Source organism: Aquarana catesbeiana, linkage group LG05, assembly GCF_042186555.1.
Source record: "Aquarana catesbeiana isolate 2022-GZ linkage group LG05, ASM4218655v1, whole genome shotgun sequence".
NCBI lineage: Eukaryota > Metazoa > Chordata > Amphibia > Anura > Ranidae > Aquarana > Aquarana catesbeiana.
This window is the reverse complement of record NC_133328.1, coordinates 106,336,850-106,363,610: the sequence shown is the minus strand read 5'-3', so window position 1 is coordinate 106,363,610 and position 26,761 is coordinate 106,336,850. Positions and strand designations below refer to the sequence as shown.

The following is a 26,761-nucleotide window of genomic DNA, read 5'->3' as shown; positions in this document are numbered from 1 at the left end:
TCTTTTTCAGCCGGCAATTCCCTTCACCATAAGAACAATCATAGCGGCAGTTCAGCCGCTTGATCGTTCTTACAGTCGGCCCGAGGGAACATGAGCGTCGTCGTGCACATGCGCGCGGGCGCGCCCCCCCCCCCTTTCCAGCCTTAAAGGAGAGATGTAAGGTCTTATAGACCCATCTTTCCATAAAGAGGACCTGTCATAACCTATTCCTATTACAAGGGATGTTTACATTCCTTTTAATAGGAATAAAGGCGATAAAAAATAAATACATAAACCATATTAAAAAAAAAAAAAAAAAAGTTTTTAAAGTGCCCCCATCCCTGCACGCAGAAGCGAATGCATACGTACATCGCGCCCACATATGTAAATAGCAGCGAACGTAAGAGCAATAATTCTAGCTCAAGACCTCCTCTGTAGCTCTAAACTGGTAACCTGTAAACATTTTTAAAGGGAAGCTTATGACGATTTTTAAGTACCGAAGTTTGGCGCCATTCCACGGGTGTGCGCAATTTTAGAGCTTGACATGTTAGAGGTATCTTAGTGATGCGACCTGACACAACCTGATCATAGCAGTGGTAAACCTCCATCCCTAATATATGTTAGACAAAAAAGGAGGAAGGAATGGGACTTTGTATGAGGCATGTCACTGAATTAGTACCTTGTTCATATTGTTTATTGAATTATTTATCGATTACAGATCAAGTTAAATCTTTAGTAAAGAACACAATATACTGCAAATAACAGTTGACTTGTATGAATATACAGTTATTATACAAAGTAAATTACAACATGATTAGCAATACAATTTCATAAAACGCTCATCCACTGACAATCATTAAATAAACATAAGCAATTGCTCTTAGTGAGCCAAACTTGTCTGGGCATCAGTTCGATGTATACTCCACGCACGTTTCATGGCTCACGCCAATCATCAGGCATAAAATACTCTGAAATTAAATCAATAACATATCTATAAATATAGGATACCCTTTAAAACGGAGAACCATCTCTCAAAAAAAGGTCTATAACTTACAATGCAGCCCCAATGGTGATGCCAAACCTATGTCCAAGGGAGGACGGGGGGGGGGGGGGGGGGGGGGGGGGGGGAACAGGGATGATGATCTCCCCCGGGGCTGCGGTGAGGAATCCCATCCAGACCAGAGACAACAGCCAGGTGAAGACCAGGCGACCATATGAATCTTGTTTATGCTTGACAGCCCATACTGCTCTGCAGGGATATGGGGATGAAACCATGTGAAATGAATAAACTGTTAATGGAATGAACCTATACCAGTGAGTGAGTGAGTGAAGGTGATGAATAATGTGTAATTACTGCAGTGATCTGAAGTGTGCTAGCTAAAGGGATTACAGCCAAGGGAGATGTGTATGTATATACCCACCACAAACGATACCAAAATCAAATCCACCATGTGATGACTATGTGCACACCATGATAATAATGAGCTATAAAATATGAAACAAAAAGGAACCTGAGTGTTATGTGTAGATATGAGTGAGACAGTTACCTTGTGTGCGAATCTGGTGATGTGAGCATGCCTGGGATCCCTCTCGTGTAAATGGCCCATGTGAAATGGTCAGCTGGCCAGCCCAAGCCGCTTTTATCCCCGGTAAGGGGTGGGTCCCCACCAACGTCATGAAAACCCGCCAATGCAGCGGAAAATGGCGACAAGCTTTGGCTCCATCGATGGCGTGTGAATCCACTGCGGAACCAAGCAAGTCCCAGCCCCAATTAGATGGAAAGGGGAATCGACTCTATGCTCAGGGGTGATGACGCACTGAGTGGGGCGTTGAATCATGACGCCGATGCATAGGAGGCAAGGCCCCACCCCCAAGCCTGTTTAAAAGGGAAGGGGGGGGGGGGTTGGGGGGGAGAGACTGCCATGCATCGCAGCCCCGGGGTCAAATAACCAAATAACTGTCCTGTCGCGCGCCCCCTTGTCATATCTACATATAACACTCTTCAGGTTCCTTTTTGTTTCACATTTTATAGTCCACCATTATCATGGTGTGCACATAGTCATCACATGGTGGGTTTGGTTTTGGTATCATTTCTGGTGGGTATATGCATACACATCTCCCTTGGCTGTAATCCCTTTAGCTAGCACACATTATTCATCGCCTTCACTCACTGGTAGGTTCATTCCATTAACAGTTTATTCATTTCACATGGTTTCATCCCCATAACCCTGCAGAGCAGTATGGGCTGTCAAGCATACACAAGATTCATATGGTCACCTGGTCTGCACCTGGCTGCTGTCTGTGGTCTGGATGGGATTCCTCACCTCAGCCCCGGGGGAGATCATCCTCCTCCCTTGGACATAGATTGGGCTGCATTGCAAGTTATAGACCTTTCTTTGAAAGATAGTTTTCTGTTTAAAGGGTATCCTATATTTATAGATGTTATTGATTTAATTTAAGAGCATTTTACTCCTGATCATTGGCGTGAGCCATGAAAAGTGCGTCGAGTATACATCGAACTGATGCCCAGACAAGTTTGGCTCACTAAGAGCAATTGCTTAGGTTTATTAAATTATTATTAATTGATGAGCATTTGATGAAATTGTACTGCTAATCATGTTGTAATTTACTATATATAATAACTGTATATTCATACAAGTGAACTGTTATTTATAGTATATTGTGTCTTTTACTAAAGATTGACACTTTTTAACTTGATTTGTAATCAATGAATAATTCAATATGATCAAGGTACTAATTCAGTGACATGCCTCATACAAAGTCCCATGCCTTCCTGCTTTTTTTTCCTAACATGTTAGATGATGTTACGCTAAGAAACAGATACCTATCACATTATATAAAAATAAATAAATAATTGGGGTAACTTTAGTGTCTCTTTTTTATTATTTATTCATAAAAGTTTTTTATTTAAAAAAAACACGTTTGAAGAATTGCTGCGCAAATACTGTACGACATCGCAATTTTATTCTCTAGGGTCTCTGCTAAAAAACATATATGATGTTTGGGGGTTCTGAGTAATTTGCTAGCAAATAAATGACTTTTACATGTAGGAGAGGAGTGCCAGAATAGGCCCGGTATGGAAGTGGTTAAAAGTGGATAGTGAAAAATGAATCATCACTTTTAAAAATAAATCTGAAGTTTTCGGTTAGCAATCTCTTAATGCATAAGGTTGTTGGACACTGGTGGTAAACTCTGGTTCTCAAGGGACACGCAGGCCAGTTTTCCATTGCAAGAACAAATAGATCAAGGCAACCCACGTTAGACTACTGCCAGTTAGTTGCTGCTAGTGATGGAGCACTAGTGTGACATGGCCAAGACAAAGCATGCTTTTCAGGTCTCACTGGAATAACGCACTCTCAAATTACAAATTTTTGCAGCTGTAAGTTTACCTCGCTGTGGGAAAAAATTCAATTATTCCTGTGTTTTAGCGCTTATTCAGACCTTGGGCCTGGTTCACATCTATGCAGGTTGCAGTTGATGCATTTGGCATTTTTCAATCCATTGAAGCCTATTGAACCAAAAACCAGAAAAAAAGTCCCTGGCACTTTCCATAAAATGTAAAGATGTGAAGGTGACCCATAGGAAACCATTTTAAATGGACTGTGGTGTGTTTCTGCAAAACTGAAAAAGCACAAAAAAAAAAAAAAAAAAAAAAAAAAAAATCAAGTTAGACTTACCGGTAACTTGTTTTCCATGAGTCTTTCAGGACAGCACCTTGAGAGCGTGGCTCCACCCACTTGACAGGAAACACACCTCCACCAAACTTTAAAAGGAGGCTCCTTCACACTTATCATCAGTAGTAGTAGAGAACCTCCGGCCCAAGCTGGAACACATAATCAGAATATGGTTAGTCACAGCATAGTAATTTAATACAATAAGGGCGGGTTGCTGCTGTCCTGAAAGACTCATGGAAAACAAGTTACCGGTAAGTCTAACTTGATTTTTCCCTTATCGTCTTTCAGGACAGCACCTTGAGAGGATAACAGAGACTTACCCACTTTAGGGAGGGACCACAGCCTGCAGGACCTTTCTGCCAAAAGCCTGTTCACTGGCTGACAGAAGATCCAGTCTGTAATGACGGACAAACGTAAGGTAACTTGACCACGTAGCCGCCCTACAAATCTGATCTGGGGTGGCACCAGCCATTTCTGCCCATGTAGAGGCCTGAGCCCTGGTAGAATGTGCTTTAATTCCCAGCGGGGGAGATAGCCCCGACTGAGCGTAGGCTGCTAGAATAGCTGATTTAAGCCATCTAGCTATAGACCCCTTAGAAGCTTGTTGGCCCTTCTTTTTACCTGAAAAAAGTATAAATAGAGAATCCGAGGATCTAAAGTTACTTGTTACCTCCAGATACTGTAATAAAGTCCTTCTTACATCCAAATTGTGGAATTTGCCTTCTTTTTCCCCCGAAGGGTTAGAGCAAAAGGTTGGCAGGATGATTTCCTGCGACCTATTGTGTGCTGACGCTACCTTTGGCAAAAAACCTGGATCGGTTTTAAGTATAATCCTATCTGTGTAGATGGTTAAAAAGGGTCTCTTAACAGATAGGGCGTGCAGCTCACCAATTCTCCTTGCTGACGTTATTGCAACTAAGAACAAGGTCTTAAGAGTAAGATTCCTTAGAGAGATTCCTTGTAGTGGTTCAAAAGGTTCCTTTGTAAGGGCTTGCAGGACCACTGATAGATCCCAATTGGGAAAGTGCTTAGCCGGAGCTGGTCTAGATCTGGTAAGTGCCTTGAAAAATCTTATAACCAAGGGCTCAGAAGAGATTGGTCTTTCTAGAAATACTCCCAAAGCAGCTACTTGAACTTTAAGGGTGCTGACTGACAATCCCTTGTCTGCCCCTTCTTGAAGAAATTCCAAAATTGACACTAAATTTTTAACTTTTCTCTTAGTCAAATGACAAAAAGAGTTGAAGACCTTCCAATATTTAGCATAGATTTTTCTGGTCACTATTTTCCTACTGGAAAGTAAGGTAGTTACCAAGGGTTGTGACAGACCTTTGTTTCTTAACAACTGCTCCTCAGAAACCAGGCCGTGAGGCTTAGACTGGCCACTCCCGGATGCTGTATTGGACCCTGTAGGAGCAGGTCCTGCCGGAGAGGCAGCCGCCAAAATGGTTTGACTGCCATCTGTAGAATGGTGGAAAACCATGCCCTTTTTGGCCAAAATGGAGTAATTAGGATTACTTCCACCTTCTCCCTCTGTATCTTCCTTAACACCAACGGGATAAGTTGGAAAGGAGGAAATGCGTAACCCAGATGGAAGTTCCAGGGCTGGACTAACGCATCTGTCCCCTGGGCCTTGTCGTTTCTGTGAATAGAGAAAAATACTGGGAGTTGTGTATTTTCCTGTGATGCAAATAGGTCTATTTGCGGTTGACCCCAGGCCCTGGTAATCATTGCAAAGATTTCCGGATTCAGGCTCCATTCTGATTCCTGAATCCGCCTTCTGCTTAGATAATCTGCCACTACATTTAAGGTGCCTTTGAGGTGGACTGCTGATAAGGACCGAACATGCTTTTCTGCCCAAACCAGGATCTTTGAAGCTAGCAACTGAAGTGTTTTGCTTCTTGTACCCCCCTGTTTGTTTAGGTAGGCTATGGTAGTGGCGTTGTCTGAGAGGACCCGGACATGAGAACCTTGAAGGATGGGAGAGAAGGCATCTAAAGCTAAGGCGACTGCTTTTAGTTCCCTCCAATTTGAGGACCTCCTTGCCTCTGTCCGAGACCACATTCCTTGCGCGAAATCTTGGTCTAAGTGAGCTCCCCAACCCCATACACTGGCATCTGTCGTTACCACTTTTTCTATTGGAAATGACCAGAGCAGGCCTTCTGACAGATTCTCCTGTCTTCTCCACCACCAAAGTGATCTCTTGACTTTGGTGGGTATCTTTACCTTTGCTTCCAGAGATTCTGACCTGTGATTCCATATTCTCAGGAGAAAGCTCTGGAGAGGCCTGAAATGTAACCTTGCCCATTGAATGGCTGGTATGGTTGCTGTTAGGGTTCCTAGGGATGACATCACTTGTCGGACTGATAATTGCTGGCTTGCCTGCAAGGACGCTACCACCTTCAGGACTTTCCCCTTCTTCTCTTCTGGGAGAAAAATCTTTTGTTCCCTTGAACAAATCTGATACCCCAGGAACAGTATTTTCTGGGCTGGAACGAAATTTGACTTCTGCAGATTTATGATCCAACCCAGGGTTTCTAGATGACCTCGGGTCCTTCCGAGGTTGTCTAGCAGTCTTTCCCTGGAGGGGGCAAAAAGGAGTAGGTCGTCCAAGTACGGAATTACCGCAATCCCCTGCATGCGAAGAGGAGCAAGCGCTTCTGCCATTATTTTTGTGAAAATTCGTGGGGCAGAAGACAGGCCAAAGGGGAGGGCCCTGAATTGCAAGTGCAGAACCTCTTTTCCCAAATTTATCGCCAATCTTAGGAATTTTTGGGACTGCGGGGCTATAGGGATATGCAGATAGGCATCTCGAAGGTCTATTGATGCCATAAAGCATTCCCTCGTCAATAGATTCTTGACCGTGAAGATGGAGTCCATACGAAACCTTTTGTATTGGACTGATCTGTTCAGCGGTTTCAGGTTTAGGATTAACCGAAAATCTCCGGATGGTTTCTTTATCAGGAATATACGGGAATAAAATCCCTGATAAAGCTCCCCCTGAGGGACGTAAGTCATAACCCCCTGATCTATCAGATCCTTTAATAGGCTCTTCATTGCCAGGGATTTTGTTACATCTCTTGGAAGATTTGTTACCAAGTACCTTTCTAGGGGGAGATCTGAAAATTCTATATTGTAACCCTGGGCTAGCATATTCAGGATGTACTGGTTTTCTGTTATGCTTGCCCAATAGGGGAGAAAGTCTTGTAGTCTTCCCCCTACTTGTAACCGACTGTCATTGCGTCTTGCTGGCTGACGCAGGAGGATGGAAAAGGACATTTCCTCTGCCCTTACCCCTCTGCCCTGACCAGCTTTTCTTTTTCTCTTGAGACTTGTTCTGTTCCTGAGCCCTTTGAGGACGAAAAAACCGTTTGACTGGTTGTTTCTTCTTTTTGACAGGAAAAGATTTCTTTTTATCTGCAGTCCTGTCCAGAACTGAATCCAAATCAGGGCCGAACAGTAAGTCTCCTAGAAAAGGGACCCCGCATAATTTGTTTTTAGATGCTGTGTCCCCTTGCCAAGTCTTTAGCCATAAAGCCCGTCTAACCGAATTAGCAAGGGCTGCCGCCTTAGCTGTCATCCTGATAGACTCTGCTGAGGCATCAGAGACATAGGCTACGGCTGCTGAGAGGGTAGAAAAGGAGTCAAGGATTTCTTGTTTAGGGGAATCTGCTATTATATGAGCTTTAAGCTGATTTACCCAATACTCCAAGTTCCTGGAGATGCAAGTAGTTGCCATTGCTGGCTTAAGGTTGCCCATAATGGATTGCCAAGTCCGCTTGAGCTGTTGATCCATTTTTTTATCCATGGGGTCTTTTAAGATCCCCATGTCCTCAAATGCTAGATCAGTAGATCTTGACACCTGAGAAAAGGCTGCATCAAGTTTTGGAACCTTATTCCAAAGAGCTGCTGGGTCTTCATCAAAAGGGAACCTTCTCTTATGAGCCCTAGAGAAAAATGGTTTCCTATCAGGGTCAGCCCATTCTTTTCTGATTGTTTCAGAAATCACTGCATGGACTGGAAAGGTACGGGACTTAGACTCACTAAGCCCTGCATACATCTTGTCATGTAAAGACATCTCCTTATGCTCTTCCTCAAGGCCTAGAGTAGCATAAATAGCCTTTAAAAGGCCATCCACCTGATCCAAAGACAATATATACTTGGAAGACATATTTTCCAGCTCATCACTATCCTCATTCGATTCATTAGAATGGGATGGGGAAAGCCCTTCCCGGTTCAGAGGACCCATTTCCGCCTCTACTGCCGGGACTAACAGTGAGCCTTGAGAGGACTGTGAGATAGTGGGCTGACTTGCAGATGGATAGGTGAGTGAGGATCTGAAGGATTGAATGGTAGCATCCAATTCCTTTTTGGCAGATGCGATTAGATCACTGCATGAGGAAGTGGTTTCTTCCCTCACCAAGGAGTCAATACATGCTTGACATAAAGCCTTTTTCCAGCCTTCATTTAACTTAATTTTGCATGAAGGGCATCTCTTTCTAATCCCAGGGTCAGAGCTCTTGGCCTGCCATGATAAGGGAAAAAAAGAGAGAGAAAAAAGACAAACCATCTTTTAGAGTCAGCCTGATTACTCAAGGTTGCTCACCACAGGTGCACAGTGAGAAAAGCTATCAGACTCATGTGCCCTGACAGGCCCCTCCGCCACCAGGGGGAAAAAATACCCTCAAACTTCACTAACATTTAGAGAGAAGAGGGCTAGAGAGAGACCCCACAGTAAAGCTGAGCAGAAACTACAGTCTGCTCCTTACCTGGGCCTTGCTGGTGCCTGTGCCTGTTCCACTCGCTGCGGTTCCTGAATCCATGCTGAGGCAGCAGCGTGATGCTCGTGGCGAAAACGCCGGTTCCGGACTCCAATAGCACCTGTGCGCCGGACCGGAACCGGCAATAAATAGGCACCAGACCTATTCCTCCCTCCTCCCCCTGCGCTTCCGGCGGAAATGACGCCTGGCGCCTGCTCCATGGATGCCGCCCCACTTCCGGATACCTCATATCCGGCGGATGCAGTCCTCTGACTGCCCTTCCCAAGATGGCGGCGGCGTCAGGGAAAAAACATGTGCAGGCAAGAAAAAACAAACAGAAATGCCTGACATGCCCGACGCCTCCGCCTGGGAGCAGCAATACCCGGAGCAGTCCTGGCTCTCCCCGAGCACTGACGAGGGAGAAGGTGCCCATCCACCCGGCACCCGTAAGCCTGTGGAAAATGGGAGGAATCGGCTCTCCTGAGGTAGGTAAAAATAGTGGAGTAGGGAGCCTGTTCTCTCAGGACAGAACCTTGAGAGCTCCAAACTCCCACATGTGTTCCCGCCGGAGGAAACACATAAACTGATGATAAGTGGGAAGGAGCCTCCTTTTAAAGTTTGGTGGAGGTGTGTTTCCTGTCAAGTGGGTGGAGCCACGCTCTCAAGGTGCTGTCCTGAAAGACGATAAGGGAAAATATGCATATATGTGAACCAGGCCTCAACATGTATAACAGTAGTGGGGGGGGGGGGGGGGGGGCTGGGGGGCCACAAAAAACGCAGCATTCAGCATTTAATGACACACAAACGCAAATGCGTTGTAGTGCACTTCAGCACACATCTGTTTGCATCTACTGTATTTGTATGTAGAAGTGTCGCTCTACATGAATGGCTCTGCACGAGTTACAGAATCATGCAGGAAAAAAACTTGATTCACAATAATGCACAGGTCTGAAGAGCATAAATAGGCCTTAGAGCATGTCTCTATACAAGTCAATGGGAATGCAAAAGCAGCTTAAAGAATTTTAATGAAGTTTTGAAGGTGGCTAACTGAAGGGTCTCATGCACCTGTCATTGATCTCAGGAGCCTCAAATGCAAGGCTACATACACCTGAAAGTAAACAATTTGCAATGTAAACTAGTAGCCCTTAATCTAATCAGATCAAAAAAAAAAAAAAAAAAAGGAAGAAGATGCATGCGAGATTAGAAATCAGACAGATTTTGCTAGCATTGTACCGCAATATTATTACAGGGAAGGAGTTACAATTGGTTAGATTCAATACACAAAATATCATGTATGAAAACATCCTGGACAATAAGCTAGCAGTATCCTACAAGGGAAGGTATACACTCATAGTACAGTAGGTAGTATGAACCAAACACAGACAATATTTTGGGGCTACATTTACTCACCTTTCCAGATATTCTTTGACATTGTCATAACCAGAAAATTTGGCCAGGTGAATGAGCATCCCTGTGGCACACCGACCATCTCTCTTGCGACAGTAGCTACAGTTGCAAATCTCACGACATGGGGGACATATCCAGTCCTATGATTACAGAAGGGAGGTAAAGTAATTATGCATACCTTTCATAAGATTTTGCTCCTTATTTGAATCCCTGTTTAAAGGGGAACCTGTCACAACTAAACTTTAGGATCACACAGGCCCGAGAGGGATGTGCATTTCGGCAAAGCAGAATGGAGAGATCCACAACGAGCATGCAGCAAATGAAGTCACACACTCTCATATGTATGATATGTATATATGTTAATTCAGGTCAAAAATGATCAGCAGACAACTATAATTTTATGAAGAAAATCAGTGATGACTGCTCTGTTCGTTATTTTATGACATGTTTCCTTTAGTAAATTGAGAACAAATAGGTTTTATAAAAGGGATACAAAATCTCTTATTGAGAAGAACGTACAACACTGGATTACTGGACAAGAGACTTTTGTATGCTGGAAAATCACTATACTACCTCTCACATTAAATTCAACAGTGACAAGTTCAAAACAAGAAAGTTAATACATACAAACTCTTAATTAAGCTAAATAAAAGCTAGTGAAAATGTATTAATATCTGCAGATATTATTCAAACCTCTGTTACAAATCAACCACTTAAATCAGGTTTAGTCACCTTTAGGCCTCACTGACACACCAACGTTTATATGTATTTAGAGGACATTTCTAAATGCATATAAAACGCATGTAATGATTTTTGTTAATGGTCCCATTTAAATTTGGTGCTAACTGCCTTAACCACTTAAGCCCCGGACCATTTGGCTGGCCAAAGACCAGAGCACTTTTTGCGATTCTGCACTGCATCGCTTTAACTGACATTTGTGCGGTCGTGCAACGTGGCTCCCAAACAAAATCGATGTCCCTTTTTTCCCCAACAAATAGAGCTTTCTTTTGGTGGTATCGCAATAAGCGTTTACTGATTGGTTTGCACAAAAGTACAAAATAGGGGTTAGTTTTATAGCATTTTTATTAATTTTTTTTTTTTTTTTTTACTACTAATGGTGGCGAACAGCGATTTTTATCATGACTGCGACATTATGGCGGACAGATCGGACACTTTTGGTGCTATTTTGGGCCCATTCACATTTATACAGCGATCAATGTGATTAAAAATGCATTGATTACTGTGTAAATGTGACTGGCAGTGAATGGGGTTAACGGGGAAGGGGCTCTGCAGGGGTTAAGTATGTCCTAGGGAGTGATTCTAACTGTGGGGGGGGGCTCGTGGCTACGTGTGACACAACACTGATCACCGCTCCCGATCACAGGGAGCTGTGACCAGTGTCATTAGGCAGAACGGGGAGATGCTTGTTTACATGAGCATTTCCCCGTTCTTCCTCTCCGTGAGACGATCGAGGGTATCCCAGCGGACAAAGAGTCCATGGGACCTGCGATCACAGCCATGGAGCTCGCGGCCAGCAGCGCGCGCACGCAACCACACGGCCGCAAATTTAAAGGGACGTACCTGCACGCCCATTTGCCTGTCCATGCCATTCTGCCGACAAATGTTCGTGCGGCGGTCAGCAATCGGTTAAGGCGCAGACCGTTTAGTGGCATTTACAGGAAATAGATTAAAAAACCTAAATCCCCAATGTGAAGGGTCATTCCCGAATTCAAACAATGATGAAACATGTTGTGCAGAGCTACATACAATGAAATCACATACTAGGAGGGGAAGGTACATGCACTCTGGTATGGACATCTGTAGCGAGTAGTGTCCTGATCCCTATGCAAACTCATACCTATATATCCACAATGGTGGGTGAAGCACTGCTGCTGTGCGTTTTGTTTTTTGGCTTTTTACTTAATGCTAATCTTAATAAACAATGGTACCCTATTTGCTTCTGTTTGATTTTATTGTACATGGAATGATTTGCCCCAGGAAGCAAGGTTGGTCTTCTACAAACAGACAGTTCTAAAACCCCCTTCCTAAGGAGCCTCTACCTCATCAAAGTGCCTAATCATTCTACCTAGGCTTCAACTTCAAAATCGAATCATCCTCACTCCTAAAAGTGGGGGAACGTCTGTAGCTTGGTTCTCTTGGGGTCACAGACCTGTGGGGTCAAATGGGTATAAAGTATACTTCAAATACGTGCAAACTAAACCCCGGTTTTTAAAGGTTAGAGGGGACAATTTGCTTGGTTTCTGGCTGGCTGGTAAATTTAGCTGGGGATTTCTTTGTTGTTAGACCTCCGTCCCCCTTCCACGTGCTCCTTGCTGTTAAAGCCAGTTTTAGGTTGTGGCAGGTGCCGTTTCTTTGTACTGTTTATAATTCAAATCTTCCTCATCACTGCATTCATCCCCCAAATCAACCAAATTCTGCCCATCAACAGTTAATTTGCAGAATTCTTTTTTTTAATTTCCTCCAAGGAGTAGTTGTGCCAGTACCCAAAAATGGGTTCAAATGATTCTATCCAAACCTGTTTATGGTGCCAAAGCCCAAAACGGTATATTTGTTCTATTCCGGACCTAAAATCCCTCAAAAATAGCTTCAGGTTCCAAAATTTTGCATGGTATCTGCAAGGACAATTAACACCTCTGGGACAAGGGGAATTCCTGGCATCCATAGACATGAAAGATGACTATCTGCATATTCCTAGTTAACCACCTCATCAGCGCTTTGCAATAGGAGACAAATCACTTCCAGGTTGATACTGCACTGCCTTTTGACCTATCCTCTGCAACCAGAGCATTCAAAAGGTCCTGGCACCTCTTAAGAACTCAGGGATCTAGGTACGAGGTTATCTAGGAGGACCTTCTCCTCCCTCCTCTCCCACTATCTGCAAAATACAGGACAATTCTGATGCTGTAGGCTTTCGGCTGGATGTTCAACTTCCAAAAATCTACTCTCCAGCCTTCTCTTCACCTGAAATACTTGGGTCTCATCCTAGACACATCCTATGTAAAGGGTTTCCTTCCAGAATTAAAATTCTCTCTCTCAGAGCTTACGCTCAGCAATTGAAGTCTGAGACCTTTCTCAGTGAGCCTCATGAGAGTTCTAGACCTTATGGCCTAAATTATGCATCAAGGGAGCACCAGGAATCATGCAGCCTTGAAGGAAGCAAGCCAGATAATCTCATAAAAAAAAAAAAAAAAAAAAAAAAAAAAAAAACAGAGGCTCACTATCCAGCAATTTTGGATGTTCACATCCCAGGAGTGAACAATTGGAAGACAGATTAGCTCAGCTGTCACCATCCAGAACAAGGGAAATGGGACCCTCACCTACACATCTTGAAAACAATACGACAAAGATGGGGGGGAACCCCATATTTACATATCTTGGACTCCAGATTCCTCAACAAGCTACCTCTGTTCGTGGCCAGGACCAAAGATCTTCTGGCATTAGCACCGGATGTCTTGGTAATCCCCTGGTCCTAGTACAGGGTAATGTAAGCCTTCCCTCCAGTGTCAATTCTACCTGTTACTCTAACTGTTAAGTCATATTCAGACTATTACTATTACTACTAGTAGATGACCCCTGGCCTCTCCCCAACAGGCCAGGGTCCACTACTCCATTCTGCTTCTCAGTCCCAACTTTAGCAGCATGGCTGTTGAAGCCCAGATCTTAAGAGGCAGAGGGGTCTATGACTATGTCATTCCTACCTTGCTAAAAAGCAAGAAAAGCCACGTCAAGAAAGATTGATTATTGTACCTGGGAATCCAGACACATCAGTCCTAGAGATTACGCTGTGCCTCACATTCTGGCCTTCCTACATTTAGGACTTGAGCAGAGCTTGGCCTTAAGCATTCTGAAAAGGGCAGGTTTCGACCTTATTCCTTCTTTTTCATAATTCTTCGGCTTTGTTTTGCCTTGTCAAAATAGTTAGTTACTCAATGTGTATCTCGATTCAGACCCCCCCTTATAGCACCTTGTGCTTCCCTGGGAACGCAACTTGGTTCTCTCTGGCCTGCAGAAGCCACCTTTTCAATCAAATAGGGATATTGTCTTAGATGACTCATCCTGCAAAGTGGACTTTTGGTTGCAGTTACATTGGCCAGACATGTAAATGTACATGAAATTGCGGCTCTTTTTTTTTTTTTTTTTTTTTAAAGATGTTGTTCCTTATTCTTTACAAAGACAAGGTAGTCTACGCCCAAGACTATCTTTTCTTTCCAAGGTGATGTCAATCTTCCACCTCAATGAAAACAAGGTTCTTTCATCTTTGTGCCCTGCTCCAAAGTACTCAAAGGGAAATTGCTGGTCTTTGCCTAGACATAGAGCCACCATCATCTACCTCAAAGCAACATCTATCAGGCAGGTGGACTCACGACCTGGTAAGGGATATCCTGCTTCAAAGCCCACCATTGCTAAATGGATACAACTTCTCACTAGAGCTTACACTCTTAAAAGGATGAAAACTCCTCCTGCGCTTTTACAAGCCTACTCGACCAGTTTGGTGGACGTTATCTGGGCATTCTGTCACCAAGCCTCTGTAGCCCAGATCTGTAAGGCCACTACCTTGTCCTATGTTCCATAAAAATTTCCAAGGTTTTTACCAAGTGTGTTTCCAATCTCCTGTGGATGCAGCTTGTAGCCATAAAGTTCTTGCAGCGGCACTCTGAAGTAGGATCTGTTGACCCTTGTTGTTGGACCTGTTGGTACAGTTTGTTTTCCTAATTGCTACCCACCATTCTTATTTATTGCCAAGGTCTATGAATACTCAGCTTGCTTCCCGTATGTTTAAGATTACCTGTAAATACTATTTCTTGAGTACAGTACAGGATACAGACCACCCTCCCTTCTATTCCTGGGTTACCCTGCATGCTTTCTACAAAACAGAGTGGGGTAGGGTTTGAAAGGAGGCCATAAAAGCTTTGCCAGTGTCCAATCATCTGAACGTATCAGCTTATAACCCACGGTCTATGAATACTCAGCCTGTGTACAGTACTGTACTCCAAGATACGGAATTAACAGGCAAGTCAAAATTATTTTGTACAGTATGGTTCCTGAACTGCACTGAACACGGTTTTATATGTTACAGAACAAACTGAATTCCGATTAGAAATGTCTCCATCCTTTAGAGAAAAAAATCAAATAAATACACGAGTGCTAGTGTAAATATAACCTTACAAACGGCCTTTTGACTTGTCCATGTATGAGATTTCAGAGTTCACTACAACTAAGTACAATGGGGTACATTTATCAATTCTGTGCCACATTTAGGCAATGCTAAACAGAAGCAGCGAGGAAGATTTGAGATGGATTCACTATACTTAGGAATTATCATTCATAAATCTCAACCCCCCCCAGCTGCTTTAAAACAGCAATGCAACAGAATAAAACACGTCCTTGACCACTTCTTAAAATGTGTGTGTGCTTTCAGTCAAATCTGTCTCATCTACAAACAAAAAAAGTTAACCCAGCGCTTACTCAACCATTCAGCAGCTGACACAACAAATAGGATAATTTGTTCACGGTAACAGGTATATAAAAAAGCGTAGCGCTGTTATATCAAACGAGCAAAAAAGTGTATCGTTACATGCACAAGACGTGATGAAAAAAAAGGAGAAAAAGGAAGAAAGAAATCTTTTCTCGTAAGGCACAAAATATAGTCTCTGGTGGTCTTCAAGTGCCACTTATGTACAATAATTATTCATAGTCCGATACTTGAATGAAACATCCTGTTCACCACGTGAATAACCAATATGGAAATCTAATGTGATGGGACCTCCACACAGAAGGAATGCATGCTTACCAGAAGGGTTGGACTCATAAGAACATACGCTCAATGAGTCAGATGGGCTTGTATTGCCAACCGGCAATGAAGGAGGACCTTTGAGGTGAATGGTAATGGAACTCCAGAGGCGTCAGAACTTTAGGGGAACCTCTTCTGATAGGTAGTTGCCCGTCTCAGGAAAATGGCCCATACAAAATAAAAAAGGGGGCCACATAGCATAATTCCGTATGTAAAACACATTTATTGAAAAAGATAAAACACTTACATTTTTTGTAGTAAAAAAGCGCTTAGTATAAAATTGTGGCGCACGCAGGTCTGCCATTTTGGCTGAACCCGGAAGTGCATGATTGAAGCCGGTACGAGCTGGATTCTCATCGGGGGGGGGGGGGGTCACAGTATCTTTATTAGGGAGCATGGCAGCAGTGGATGAGCACCCCAGATGAAGTCTAGTGAGACGAAATGCGTCGGAAACTCCACTGCCGCCGCAATTTTATACCAAGCGCTTTTTTTACTACAAAAAATACAAGTGTTTTACCTTTTTCAATAAATGTGTTTTACAAATGGGATTATGCTAAGTGGCCCCCTTTTTATTTTGTATGGGCCATTTTCCTGAGACGGGCAACTACCTATCAGAAGAGGTTCCCCTAAAGTTCTGACACCTCTGGAGTTCCATTATCATTCACCTCAAAGGTCCTCCTTCATTGCCGGCTGGCAATACAAGCCCATCTGACTTATTGAGCGTATGTTCTTTTGAGTCCAACCCTTCTGGTAAGCCTGCATTCCTTCTGTGTGGAGGTCCCATCACATTAGTTTTCCATATTGGTTATTCACGTGGTGAACAGGATGTTTTATTCAAGTATCGGACTATGAATAATTATTGTACATAAGTGACACTTGAAGACCACCAGAGACTATATCTTGTGCCTTGCAAATCTGTCTCATCTGCAGTAATAAATCTGGGAAAATTTGTTGCCAGGATTATAGGTGCAGGGGTCCCAATTATATAAATACTGATACACAGAATTTTATCTTCAGTCCCACACAGTTGTACAGGCTCCGGTACTGAAATTGCTTACTTTGATTTCACTGGACATTGTAAGCTCCTTACGATGTGCTTTACTGCTGCAACAATAAGGGCCAGCCTATTTTCCTGGCTGGATGACATCAAGCATCATCGAGCCGTTTCTTCCCCAGCCTTACTGTTCATGGCACACACCTTTCATTGCACTTCTGTTTTTTCAATCGTTGTGGCTTAGCTTTACATGTGGGTGTTACATAGGACAGTCTGCATGCAAATGCAGTCTAATGTCCCGTACACATGGTATGACTTTGTTTGGACATTCCGACAACAAAATCCTAGGATTTTTTCCAACGGATGTTGGCTCAAACTTGTCTTGCATACACACGGTCACACAAAGATGTCAGAAAATCCGATCGTTCTAAATGCGGTGACGTAAAACATGTACGTCGGGACTATAAACGGGGCAGTGGCCAATAGCTATCATCTCTTTATTCTGAGCATGCGTGGCACTTTGTTCATCGGATTTGTGTACACACGATCGGAATTTCCGACAACGGATTTTGTCGGAAAATTTTATATCCTGCTCTCAAACTTTGTGTGTCGGAAAATCCGATGGAAAATGTGTGATGGAGCCTACACACGGTCGGAATTTCCAACAAGGTCCTATCACACATTTTCCGAAAATCCGACCGTATGTACGGGGCATAAGAATGCTCACTCCTCCAGACATGCTCCCAGTCAAGGCATTTTGATATTTAGACAACTTCTCTTCTCCAGGCTCACGGTTTGCATCAGAAGGATGAGTACTGAGGCAGGGTGCTGCAAAGTTTTCAAGAACCAAAGTACAGCACCCTGCTGTCCTCTTCCATCCACCATGATCTGCCTGAATCACATAAACTAACACAAAGTGATGGCATCACTAGGTCTAAACAATGTACAGTCTATACTCACCTGGTCAGTGAGGAATCATCTCTGCTGCCTTATTCTTCGTCATCCTGCATGGGGTAGGCCCATTACCCTATGTGATGCTTGGATCCTGTACATTCTTTAGTACTTGATTTAACTTTTAACCCCCCCCGCCTATTTTTTTCTCTTTTGTCCATATTTTTATGGTCCTTGACACCTTCTACGAGTTCTATTTGCTCATGGCTATATTACTGTTATATGTATACTCCAAAGTGGCATCCTGTTGCCTTGTATGCAAATGACAGTCTCCTTGTGTATATTGTTTACTACCCTTCGTAACCCAGGTATATGGAGTATCTAATATGTTGTCACCTATAGACTAGTATGTACTCTTACTGCTTCCTTTCACACCCAATGGGTTAGTTAGGCTTGATTGTTCTCTTCCTCTCTCATATAATGTAAACCGAAACATTTTGTTTACAAATCTCATTAGTATGTTGGGGAAGGGAAAAAGGAAGGAACCAAGAAAAGCAAACTTTAGGCAGATTAAACTTCAGCTGTAACTGCCAAGTCGTCCGATTTTCAGCTGAATGTGTTGCCAATTTGCTCTAAATTATGAGATCACTGCCGGACTACTTACAGGGTCTAGAAGTGCCTCTCTCACATCTTCGCCATAGCGATTTCGTAAACACGGCCCACAGAACTGGCCTCTGACCCCGCCACAGCCAAGATTGCGGCAGAAAGTTTTAGTATCCACAGTTTTTTGGCGACACTGATGACAAGTACTTCCCTATAAAGAGAAATGTTAAGTCAAGGTCATCAGAAAGAAAATCTGTATGCAGTATAACAGGTTCAAGATACAGCCCCCTAGTACATTTAAAGCTAACTGAACGCAATGGTAAAATAATTATAGCAGAGGTCAGATATTCCATGTTCCGTATGGAAGTGCATATAGTTTATGCAGAATTTTAAACTATAAGGCTACATGCACACGAGCGTTTAAAAAAAAAAAAAGGGCTGTAAAGCTAGTACAGACGCCAGGAAAAAAGCAGCGTTAAAAACGCAATTTTTTCCCGCGTTTTGCATTGAATTCAATGCACGTTAAGCCGCGCTAGCTTTCAGCCACGTTTCTCTGTCTCTAATCAAAAATCAATAGTTCCCTATTGGAGCCCATTAATTTGAATAGAGGTCGCACCAGAAGTTGGATCAAGATGATCCGACTTGCAGTGTGACTTGTGTGCTCAGAATCTTGAAAGGGGAACCCCCCCGAAAAAAAAAAAAAAAAAATAAAATTTGCGTGAGGTTCCCAGCCGCCCCCCCACCTCCTGGACCATACCAAGCCACATGCTCTCAACATGGGTGGTTGGTGCTTTGGGGCGGGCCCTGCGCCATCACCCCACAGCACCCTGTCCCCATGTTGATGACGACAAGGGCCTCTTCCCGACAACCCTTGCCCGGTGGTTGTCGGGGTCTGCGGGCGGGGGGGGGGCTTATCGGAATCTGGGAGCCCCCTTTCATAAGGGGGCCCACACATCCTGGAACCCCACATTACAAAGGTTTTTAAAGTAATTAGGCAGATCCGGGGGTCTCTTCCTACTTCTCCCGCTGTCTTCTGCCTGGCTCCTCCAACATCTTCTGCTCTTTTTCTAGTGGTGGCCCGGTCTTCTCCGTTTTCTTCCCTCCGGTCTTCTTCCGATGTTGACACGGCGCTCTCTCCCGCTGTAATGCTGTGTGTGCGCAACCACTTATATAGGCATGGGGCGGGGTCACCGGTTGATGTCATCTGGTGACCCCGCCCCTTATGTCGTCACCGTCCCGGGGTATGATGGGACTGTGACGTCATAAGGGGCGGGGTCACCAGATGACATGACCCGGTGACCCCGCCCCATGCCTATATAAGTCGTTGCGCACCACACACACAGCGGGAGAGAGCGTTGTGTCAAAATCGGAGGAAGACCGGAGGGAAGAAGACGATGGAGAAGACCGGGCCACCGCTAGCAAATGAGCGGGCAAAAGAGCAGGGGATAGCGGAGGAGCCCGGCAGAAGAAGAGGCCAGAGAGCGCAGAGAAGTCGGAAGACACCCCCTGAGCTGCCTAATAAAATACTTTAAAAACCTTTGTAGTGTGTTTTTCTTATTGACACTTTTACCCCCAGGTGAATGGGTAGGGGTAAGATGTACCCCATACTCATTCACATAGGGTGGGGTGCTGGGATGTGGGGGCCCCCTTATGAAAGGGGGCTCCCAGATTCCGATAACTCCTCCGCCCGCAGACCCCGACAACCACCGGGCAAGGGTTGTCGGAAAGAGGCCCTTGTCCTCATCAACATAGGGACAAGGTGCTTTGGGGTGGGGGGCGCAGGGCCCTCCCTGCCCCAAAGCACCAACCCCGCCATGTTGAGGACATGTGGCTTGGTATGGTCCTGACCTACCGGGCTGCGTGCTCAGATAAGGGTCTGGTATGGATCTTTGATGAACCCACACGCCATTTTTTTTTTTTGTGTGGGGGTTTCCCTTAACACCCATACCAGACAGAAGGATCTGGTATCTTCTTGGTGGGGGAACCGCACGCAATTTTTTTAAAATTTTCGCGTGGTCCCCCCTTAAAGATTCTCAGCATACAAGTCGCACCGCAAGTCTGATCATCTTGATCCGACTTCTATTCAAATCAATGGGCTCTCATAGGGAACCATTGATTTTGAAGAGAGGCAGAAAGGACAGACGAGGCTTAACACAGCGTTAAGCCTTGTTAATTTGCGTTTAACACCTTTTGCCGGCGTCTGACCTTTTTACAGCTCTAGCGCTGGAGCCTCAGAATGCACTGGTCATGGGTTTTTTTTTTTGCAGCTTAAAACCGGCTATGCCATTTACAGCTCAAAAACGCCATGGTGGGCATGGAGAGGTGCAAAGCTGCAAAAAACGCTCAAAAAAGCGGCTGTAAAAACGTCTGGGTACATGTAACCTAATAAAGTAATGTTTGCAGAAGCAAATTGTCAGTGCATTCTGCTTGTTCCCAATTCTTTGGCTCCACAAAGTACCTCCTGGAGCTGCGCCCCCCACCCCACCCCACCCCGACACTTCTCCACTTCTTGCTACTTGTTTGATCTACTAGCCATCTTCCTTTTCTCTGCAGTGCATATTCCTATGGTGTATCCATTTGGAGGCTCCTGACAATCGAAGGTAGAGGCCTTGCCTCAGGGTCATAGTTTTAACGTTCTGACTAGAGTGGGGCTACAAAATCTTAAAGAGAGAAATCCGTGTCAAGGTTTTAGCTCTGCTTTCAAAGTGTCGAGGGTGCTGCTAATACCAGAAGCCTTATTTGGGAATATATAGATGTATATCCTAGCAACTGAAGCAAATATACACTTTTCCCTCCTTTTAAAAAATGTTATAATGCACAGAGAACATTTCTATTAAAAAAAAAAAAAAAGTATACAAAAATTACCATTATTTTGTCATAAACCTTGTCTTTAACAGTATCTGCGACATTCTCCAGTTCCTCCTCCGTGATATCCTCTACTGAACGGTAATTGGATTTTGAGGATCTCCGCCTCTTCCGAATCTCTTCTTTTTCCTCCTGTGATAAATGCAGATTTTACTAAAAAATGTATCCGGGAAGGCTAACATTTTTATCTATGAGTCATTAAATTGTACAGAGTGGTAGGTGCAACATTATGGAGGAGAACAAAAATGTGCAAACGCGTTAAGGTGCAAACTATCAAACAATTATGTCAGATGTCTTGTTAACAGGGACTTTTTTAAATGCACTTCAAGTCACAAAAATGCTTATACAGTGATGTTTACAAAGCATGTAGTTCAAATTCACAATGTCAAAGCACCTAAACTAGGTCTGTTATGTAAATCCTGACCCGAAACCTGGTAAAATGACCCCTGTCCCAAATTCCCCAAATCTGCCATAAAAGAAATAAAAGGGCTGTTCGTTGCTTGCCTCCTGAAATATCAATTGCCTGGCTTTCATGCTGACCCACTGGTTTCAATACATACAACAGATTTTTGGGTATACTACTACTTGTTCCCACGTTTATATAGAGGAAAAAAAAAAAAAAAAAAAAGAGACTGTAAAGCATTGTACCCACGATCAGAGTGTGGGTGATATGCAGGGCTCTTGCAGGCTCCATGTGTAAGCTGTCTATTGTGCAGCCAAGCAGTTACACAATGACAGGAAGCATCAATGAACTACCACAGCACAGTGGTAGTTCATTGAGAAGATTCTGACAGAGAGCAGGGGGAGAAGATCCCCTGCCGCCCATGACATCTGGGAGCGGGGGGGGGGGGGGGGTGTTACAACCTGAATCCTTTAAGAGACCAACAGGAAAAATTAAGGAAACCACAGGAACAGTTAAGTCCTATATGTCCATTCCACCGCTCCAAAGGACCTTTACTACACAAAAAAATAAATAAATCTAATAACAGTTCTTGCTAGAGAACAGTGGTCAGGCACACATTGCAAGTCATGTGCAGCATCCCCCCCAAAACACTATAAGCTTACAATGTTATTTAATGGTAACTTACTTCACTCAAAGGGCGCCTTTGAAAAGCCTTTTTTCTATATTTTTGGAGATGCTCTGCGAACTGCATGGCAGATGCCGTAAAATTTTCCAATGCAAAGTTCTCTGGTGGTCGTGCACTTCTTGTGGGATTAGTCCGTCGTTCAACCGGACCTTCAGAAAAGCTTCTACGGCTCGTCTTTTTTTGCTTCTGGAATAAAAAAAAAAAATGATCCACAATAATCTTAATTATGCAGGTTACGTAATACAATCAGTGTCATACAGTTAAAAAGAACACAAAAACACAACACATACCAATTTTTTTTTTTTTTTTTTATAAGAAATTGCCTATGTAGATATAAATTGTTCAATCAAAACTTACCTTATATATGTAGAATACAAATTTGGTAAATTCTCTGATCGGCTCATAGAAAAATCCACCCCCCCCCCCCCCCCCCCTCTAATTTTCCTCCATTAGCTTCTAGTTTATCCACATAGTTCAAAGATGTTGAATGTAAGTATCAGTAAACATACCAAGCACTCATATCTACTATCTATCTTGTTGCTAGGGATACTGGCAGACCCAATGCATCTCATCTGCTTTTTGATGCATTTAGGTCAGTGTTTGTGGTGGATAACTTTTTTTTCCATTTAGAGCCGGTTCACACCAAAAGGCGGTGCGGGGTAAAGGCATGTTCCATGCAGGCATGCAGGTGCGAATGTCCAAGATGAAGCTACGCCACTAGCCACGGCGAAACGCGTTGACGTCACAATGCTGCTCAGTCCGCACAGGCATGGTGGAGATTGTCAGGCGCTAAAGCACACGCCAGGAGCTGATTAGAGCGCGTGATCAGGATTTCCAACACCGCTGACAGCACTGGGATTCAAGCTTCAAACGACTGCTGCAGCCAAGTTACCCTACCCTGCACAGGCCGTTCTCCTTTATGGTTCATTGCAGGCAACCACCGAAACAACGAGGGATCCATCGCCTTACAGGCCCAGTGGATTACAGTGGACTACATGGTGCAGCTCTTGGTGGAGGGGGTAACATATTAATACATGGAAATGCATACCAGCACATTTGTTTGTAGCCTGTCAGCAACTTCACACTAGTATGCTAATGCAGCGGTGTTACCGTCATAAAGGACCAAGCTATACACACTTGCCAGGAAACCCTAGGAAAAGCTGAAGACCAGTATGATATGATTGACCATTTATGATCTTTTCTATCTTGAACACTTAATTGATGACTGAACTGGAAATTCCCACACTAATATGTTGTGATCCACTGGACTGCTTACCTCTCCCCTGCTATGTAGCATTACTTTTTGATTAATTTCCAATAGTAATAATAGCTTTGGTTACTTTACAATACCATCCAAGCAGCACATTAGGTTAATGATACCCTGCTTCTCTACCAGCACACACCCTTCTACTCTCTCCCTCTCTCCACCCCTTCAATGCTTTGGACCAAAGCTGACCGTCTATACCATCACTAACTGGGAACCAATACTAAATGGCTTACCCATTTAGACTACTACCATTTGGCTAATCGGCAGCCCCCAAGGTCCCTGAGGTACAAAGCATACGCCCGGACTGGGTTAGCTCCACTTCCTTTATAATTGTTTGTTCTGTCTGTCTAGTCACTGTCGGTGGTCATTTCGTTTAACTGTTGTTGTACTGATCACTGCAGTTCACAATACCATGTGATTTTTATTGTTTGGTACTATCCAAAATAAAGTTGATTTTATTAAGTTCTAAAGCCTATGACCACTCTGTTGCTTAGGGTAACCCATTTCATAAGCTCACCCCTGTTGGGCTTACTCCCCTTCCCCTTTTAATGTACATCTAGCTTGTTGCTAGGAATACATTTTTTATTTTTTATTTTTTTTTAAGGTGGTGGTGGCTTAGGATTCTGGCAGACCCAATGCATCTCATCTGCTTTTTGATGCATTTAGGTCAGTGTTGGTGGCGGATAACTTTTTTTCATTTAGAGCCAGTTCACACCAAAAGGCGGTGCGGGGTAAAGGCATGTTCCATGTGCACTTTGCTGTACTTGCGAGAGCATGCAGGTGACAATGAATTATCAATGCAATCCCAAAACACATCTCAACTGTAGCACGTTTGCAGGTTGGTGCAATGCGTTCTGAAAAAAGTTGTTCTTGCACTAGTTTTTCCACGTTCAGTGCTTTTTGCAGCCCATTCAAATGAATTGGCTCCAAAACTTGGACCGCACAGGAACATGTGCGTTCCAGTGTGAGCCGTCCCTTAAAGAGAAAACAGCATCAGAGCACAGGTGATTTTCCAAACTAGTTAATTAAGCCATGTTTTCAAATAAATCAAGGAAAGGAAAAAAAAAAAAAAAAAAACCAACACACTTACTGGTGGAGTAGATTTAATTGGAAACAGGTCGGGAACAGAATGAAGTTCTGCAAGTAGCTGGGCCAGCTGCAAAAGAAATTAAATAAAGTTAAAATTAAAAGACAGTAAACTATACAGGGGCCAAGGGATCCATGCTAGAAGACTGTATGACTTGCAGGCAAGTATCTTCAGTCACCAAGTGTCTCTCAAAAAATTGAGACCAACCCTGGAGCTGACATCACAGATTCTCAACCTTTTTTCACGTAAGACACCCTTTAAAATTATGCACAAGATCGAGGCACCCCATTTTAAAATGCAAAAAACAAGTTTTACATAATGTAGCAGCATCTACACATGTAGGACAACCAACATTAGGAGGTGACTTATTCTAACAAACACCTTTGCACACTGGTACTGACTAGTATTCCAGTTCTCGTCTCAGTTTCTCTCCATCATTCAGATAATGCGACCTCAATGCTGATAGAGAGGGGCAAACAAGGATGCTGTGCAGGTGCCAGACATCCTGCTATCAATAAAGTAATTGGTTGTTAGGACTCCAATGGCTAGAAGGTTGTAATGGTGCACAATGAAAACCCGTGGCTTTGTATAAATAAAAAGGCATGCTTCATCCACTTGTAGGCATTTTGCCTGGGCACACTTGTTGAAAAAAGGCTGTTCTAGAACATACTAGAATACATGACTCCTGAAAACTCAGGAGCAGGGCGGGTACTGTCCTTTTAAGGACACCACAGCGATGGCGCCACATAGTACTTTTTACTGAAACGAATGGGGCTTTACTTGTTTCAGACAGAAAGCACGTTTGAAAATCACAACCTTCTGTTTCAGAAACGTGTTGGGAATATTCTGCTGTTTTAGACCCCTTTCACATCTGGGGCAGTGCAGGCGTTAGCGGTAAAGCGTTGCTAGTTTTAGCTGCGCTTTAACCGCGCTGTTATAGCGGCACTATTCGCCCGCTAGCAGGGTGCTTTTAACCCTGCTAGCGGCCGAGGAAAAGGTTAATAGCGCCCAAAAATCAGTGCTTCGGCAGCGGTGCCCATTCATTTCAATGGGCAGGGGCAGTGTATACACCGCACTGCTCCAAAGATGCTGCTTGCAGGACTTTTTTTCCCCATCTTGCAAGCACACTGCCCCAGTGTGAAAGCACTTTCACACTGGGGTGGCTTGAGAGGTGCTTTACAGGCGCTATTTTTAGTGCTAAAATGCCTTAACAGCACCCTAGTGTGAAAGGGGTCTTATAAGTCAGCTCCCCCAAGAATACATTCATTATAAAAACACAGGTGAGCTTGACAGCAGGGAGAATACTCCTCTTGGCAGCGTTAAATAGACACCATCACTTAACTCATGTAGGAAAAATGTGGTGTTTCTGCTAAGCCCCCACACTTATCCTCATCCCTGCTTGCAAGGATATCAGTGCTGCTAGAAACCAAGGGAAGTGGCGCCATCACTAGCCAGTCAGGTGAAAGTGCTAACATCTACAAACTGACTGCTAGGCCCAGGCACTGCCACAGGGGAGCAGGTCACATGCACCCCTATAAATGATGAGCTGACTGCAAAGGAGAAAGGAGCTGTGAGGGAACATAGGGGAGTATAAGGCGATCATGGGATGCCATTTGCAGAGACATAACTGCTTTGCCCTGCATGGACAAAATCACAGTCTCTTATTAACCACTTAAGGACCGGAAGGATTTACCCACTTAATGACCAGGCCATTTTTTGCGATACGGCACTGCGTCGCTGTTACGACAGTTGCGCAGTCGTACGACACTGGACCCAAACAAAATTGATGTACTTTTTTTTCTCCCACGAATAGAGCTTTCTTTTGGTGGTATTTGATCACCTCTGCAGTTTTTATTTTTTGCGCTATAAAAAAGACCGACAATTTTGAAAAAACTTTTTTACTTTTTGATATAATAAAGTATTTATCAGTTTAGGCCAATATGTATTCTTCTACATATTTTAGGGAAAAAAATAAAATCGCAATAAGCGTATACGGATTGGTTTGCGCAAAAGTTAGGGGATAGATTTATGGCATTTATTTTTTTTTTTTACTAGTAATGGCAGTGATCAGCGATTTTTAGCTGGACTGCGACATTAAGATCACACACTTTTGACACTTTTTTGGGACCAGAGCTAAAAATAACCACTGATCACTGGGGTTAAGTGTGTCCTAGGGAGGCGTTTCTAACTGTGGGGGGAGAGGGAGAGGGAGAGGGAGAGGGAGAGGGAGAGGGAGAGGGAGAGGGAGAGGGAGAGGGAGAGGGAGAGGGAGAGGGAGAGGGAGAGGGAGAGGGAGAGGGAGAGGGAGAGGGAGAG

The 26,761-nt window shown here is 43.8% G+C and overlaps 1 protein-coding gene across 1 annotated transcript in view; it reads right to left on the bottom strand.

Annotated features, from left to right (window-relative positions):
- CDCA7L (cell division cycle associated 7 like) overlaps positions 1-26,761 on the bottom strand; it is a 55,222-nt gene that overhangs the window by 1,653 nt on the left and 26,808 nt on the right. Inside the window, exons 4-8 of the mRNA XM_073630038.1 lie at positions 24,449-24,514; positions 22,092-22,277; positions 21,004-21,135; positions 18,200-18,349; positions 9,842-9,978 (exon numbers count right to left, since the gene is read on the bottom strand). Coding sequence (XP_073486139.1) covers positions 9,842-9,978; positions 18,200-18,349; positions 21,004-21,135; positions 22,092-22,277; positions 24,449-24,514 — 671 coding nt within the window. The remainder of the gene's footprint in view (positions 1-9,841; positions 9,979-18,199; positions 18,350-21,003; positions 21,136-22,091; positions 22,278-24,448; positions 24,515-26,761) is intronic.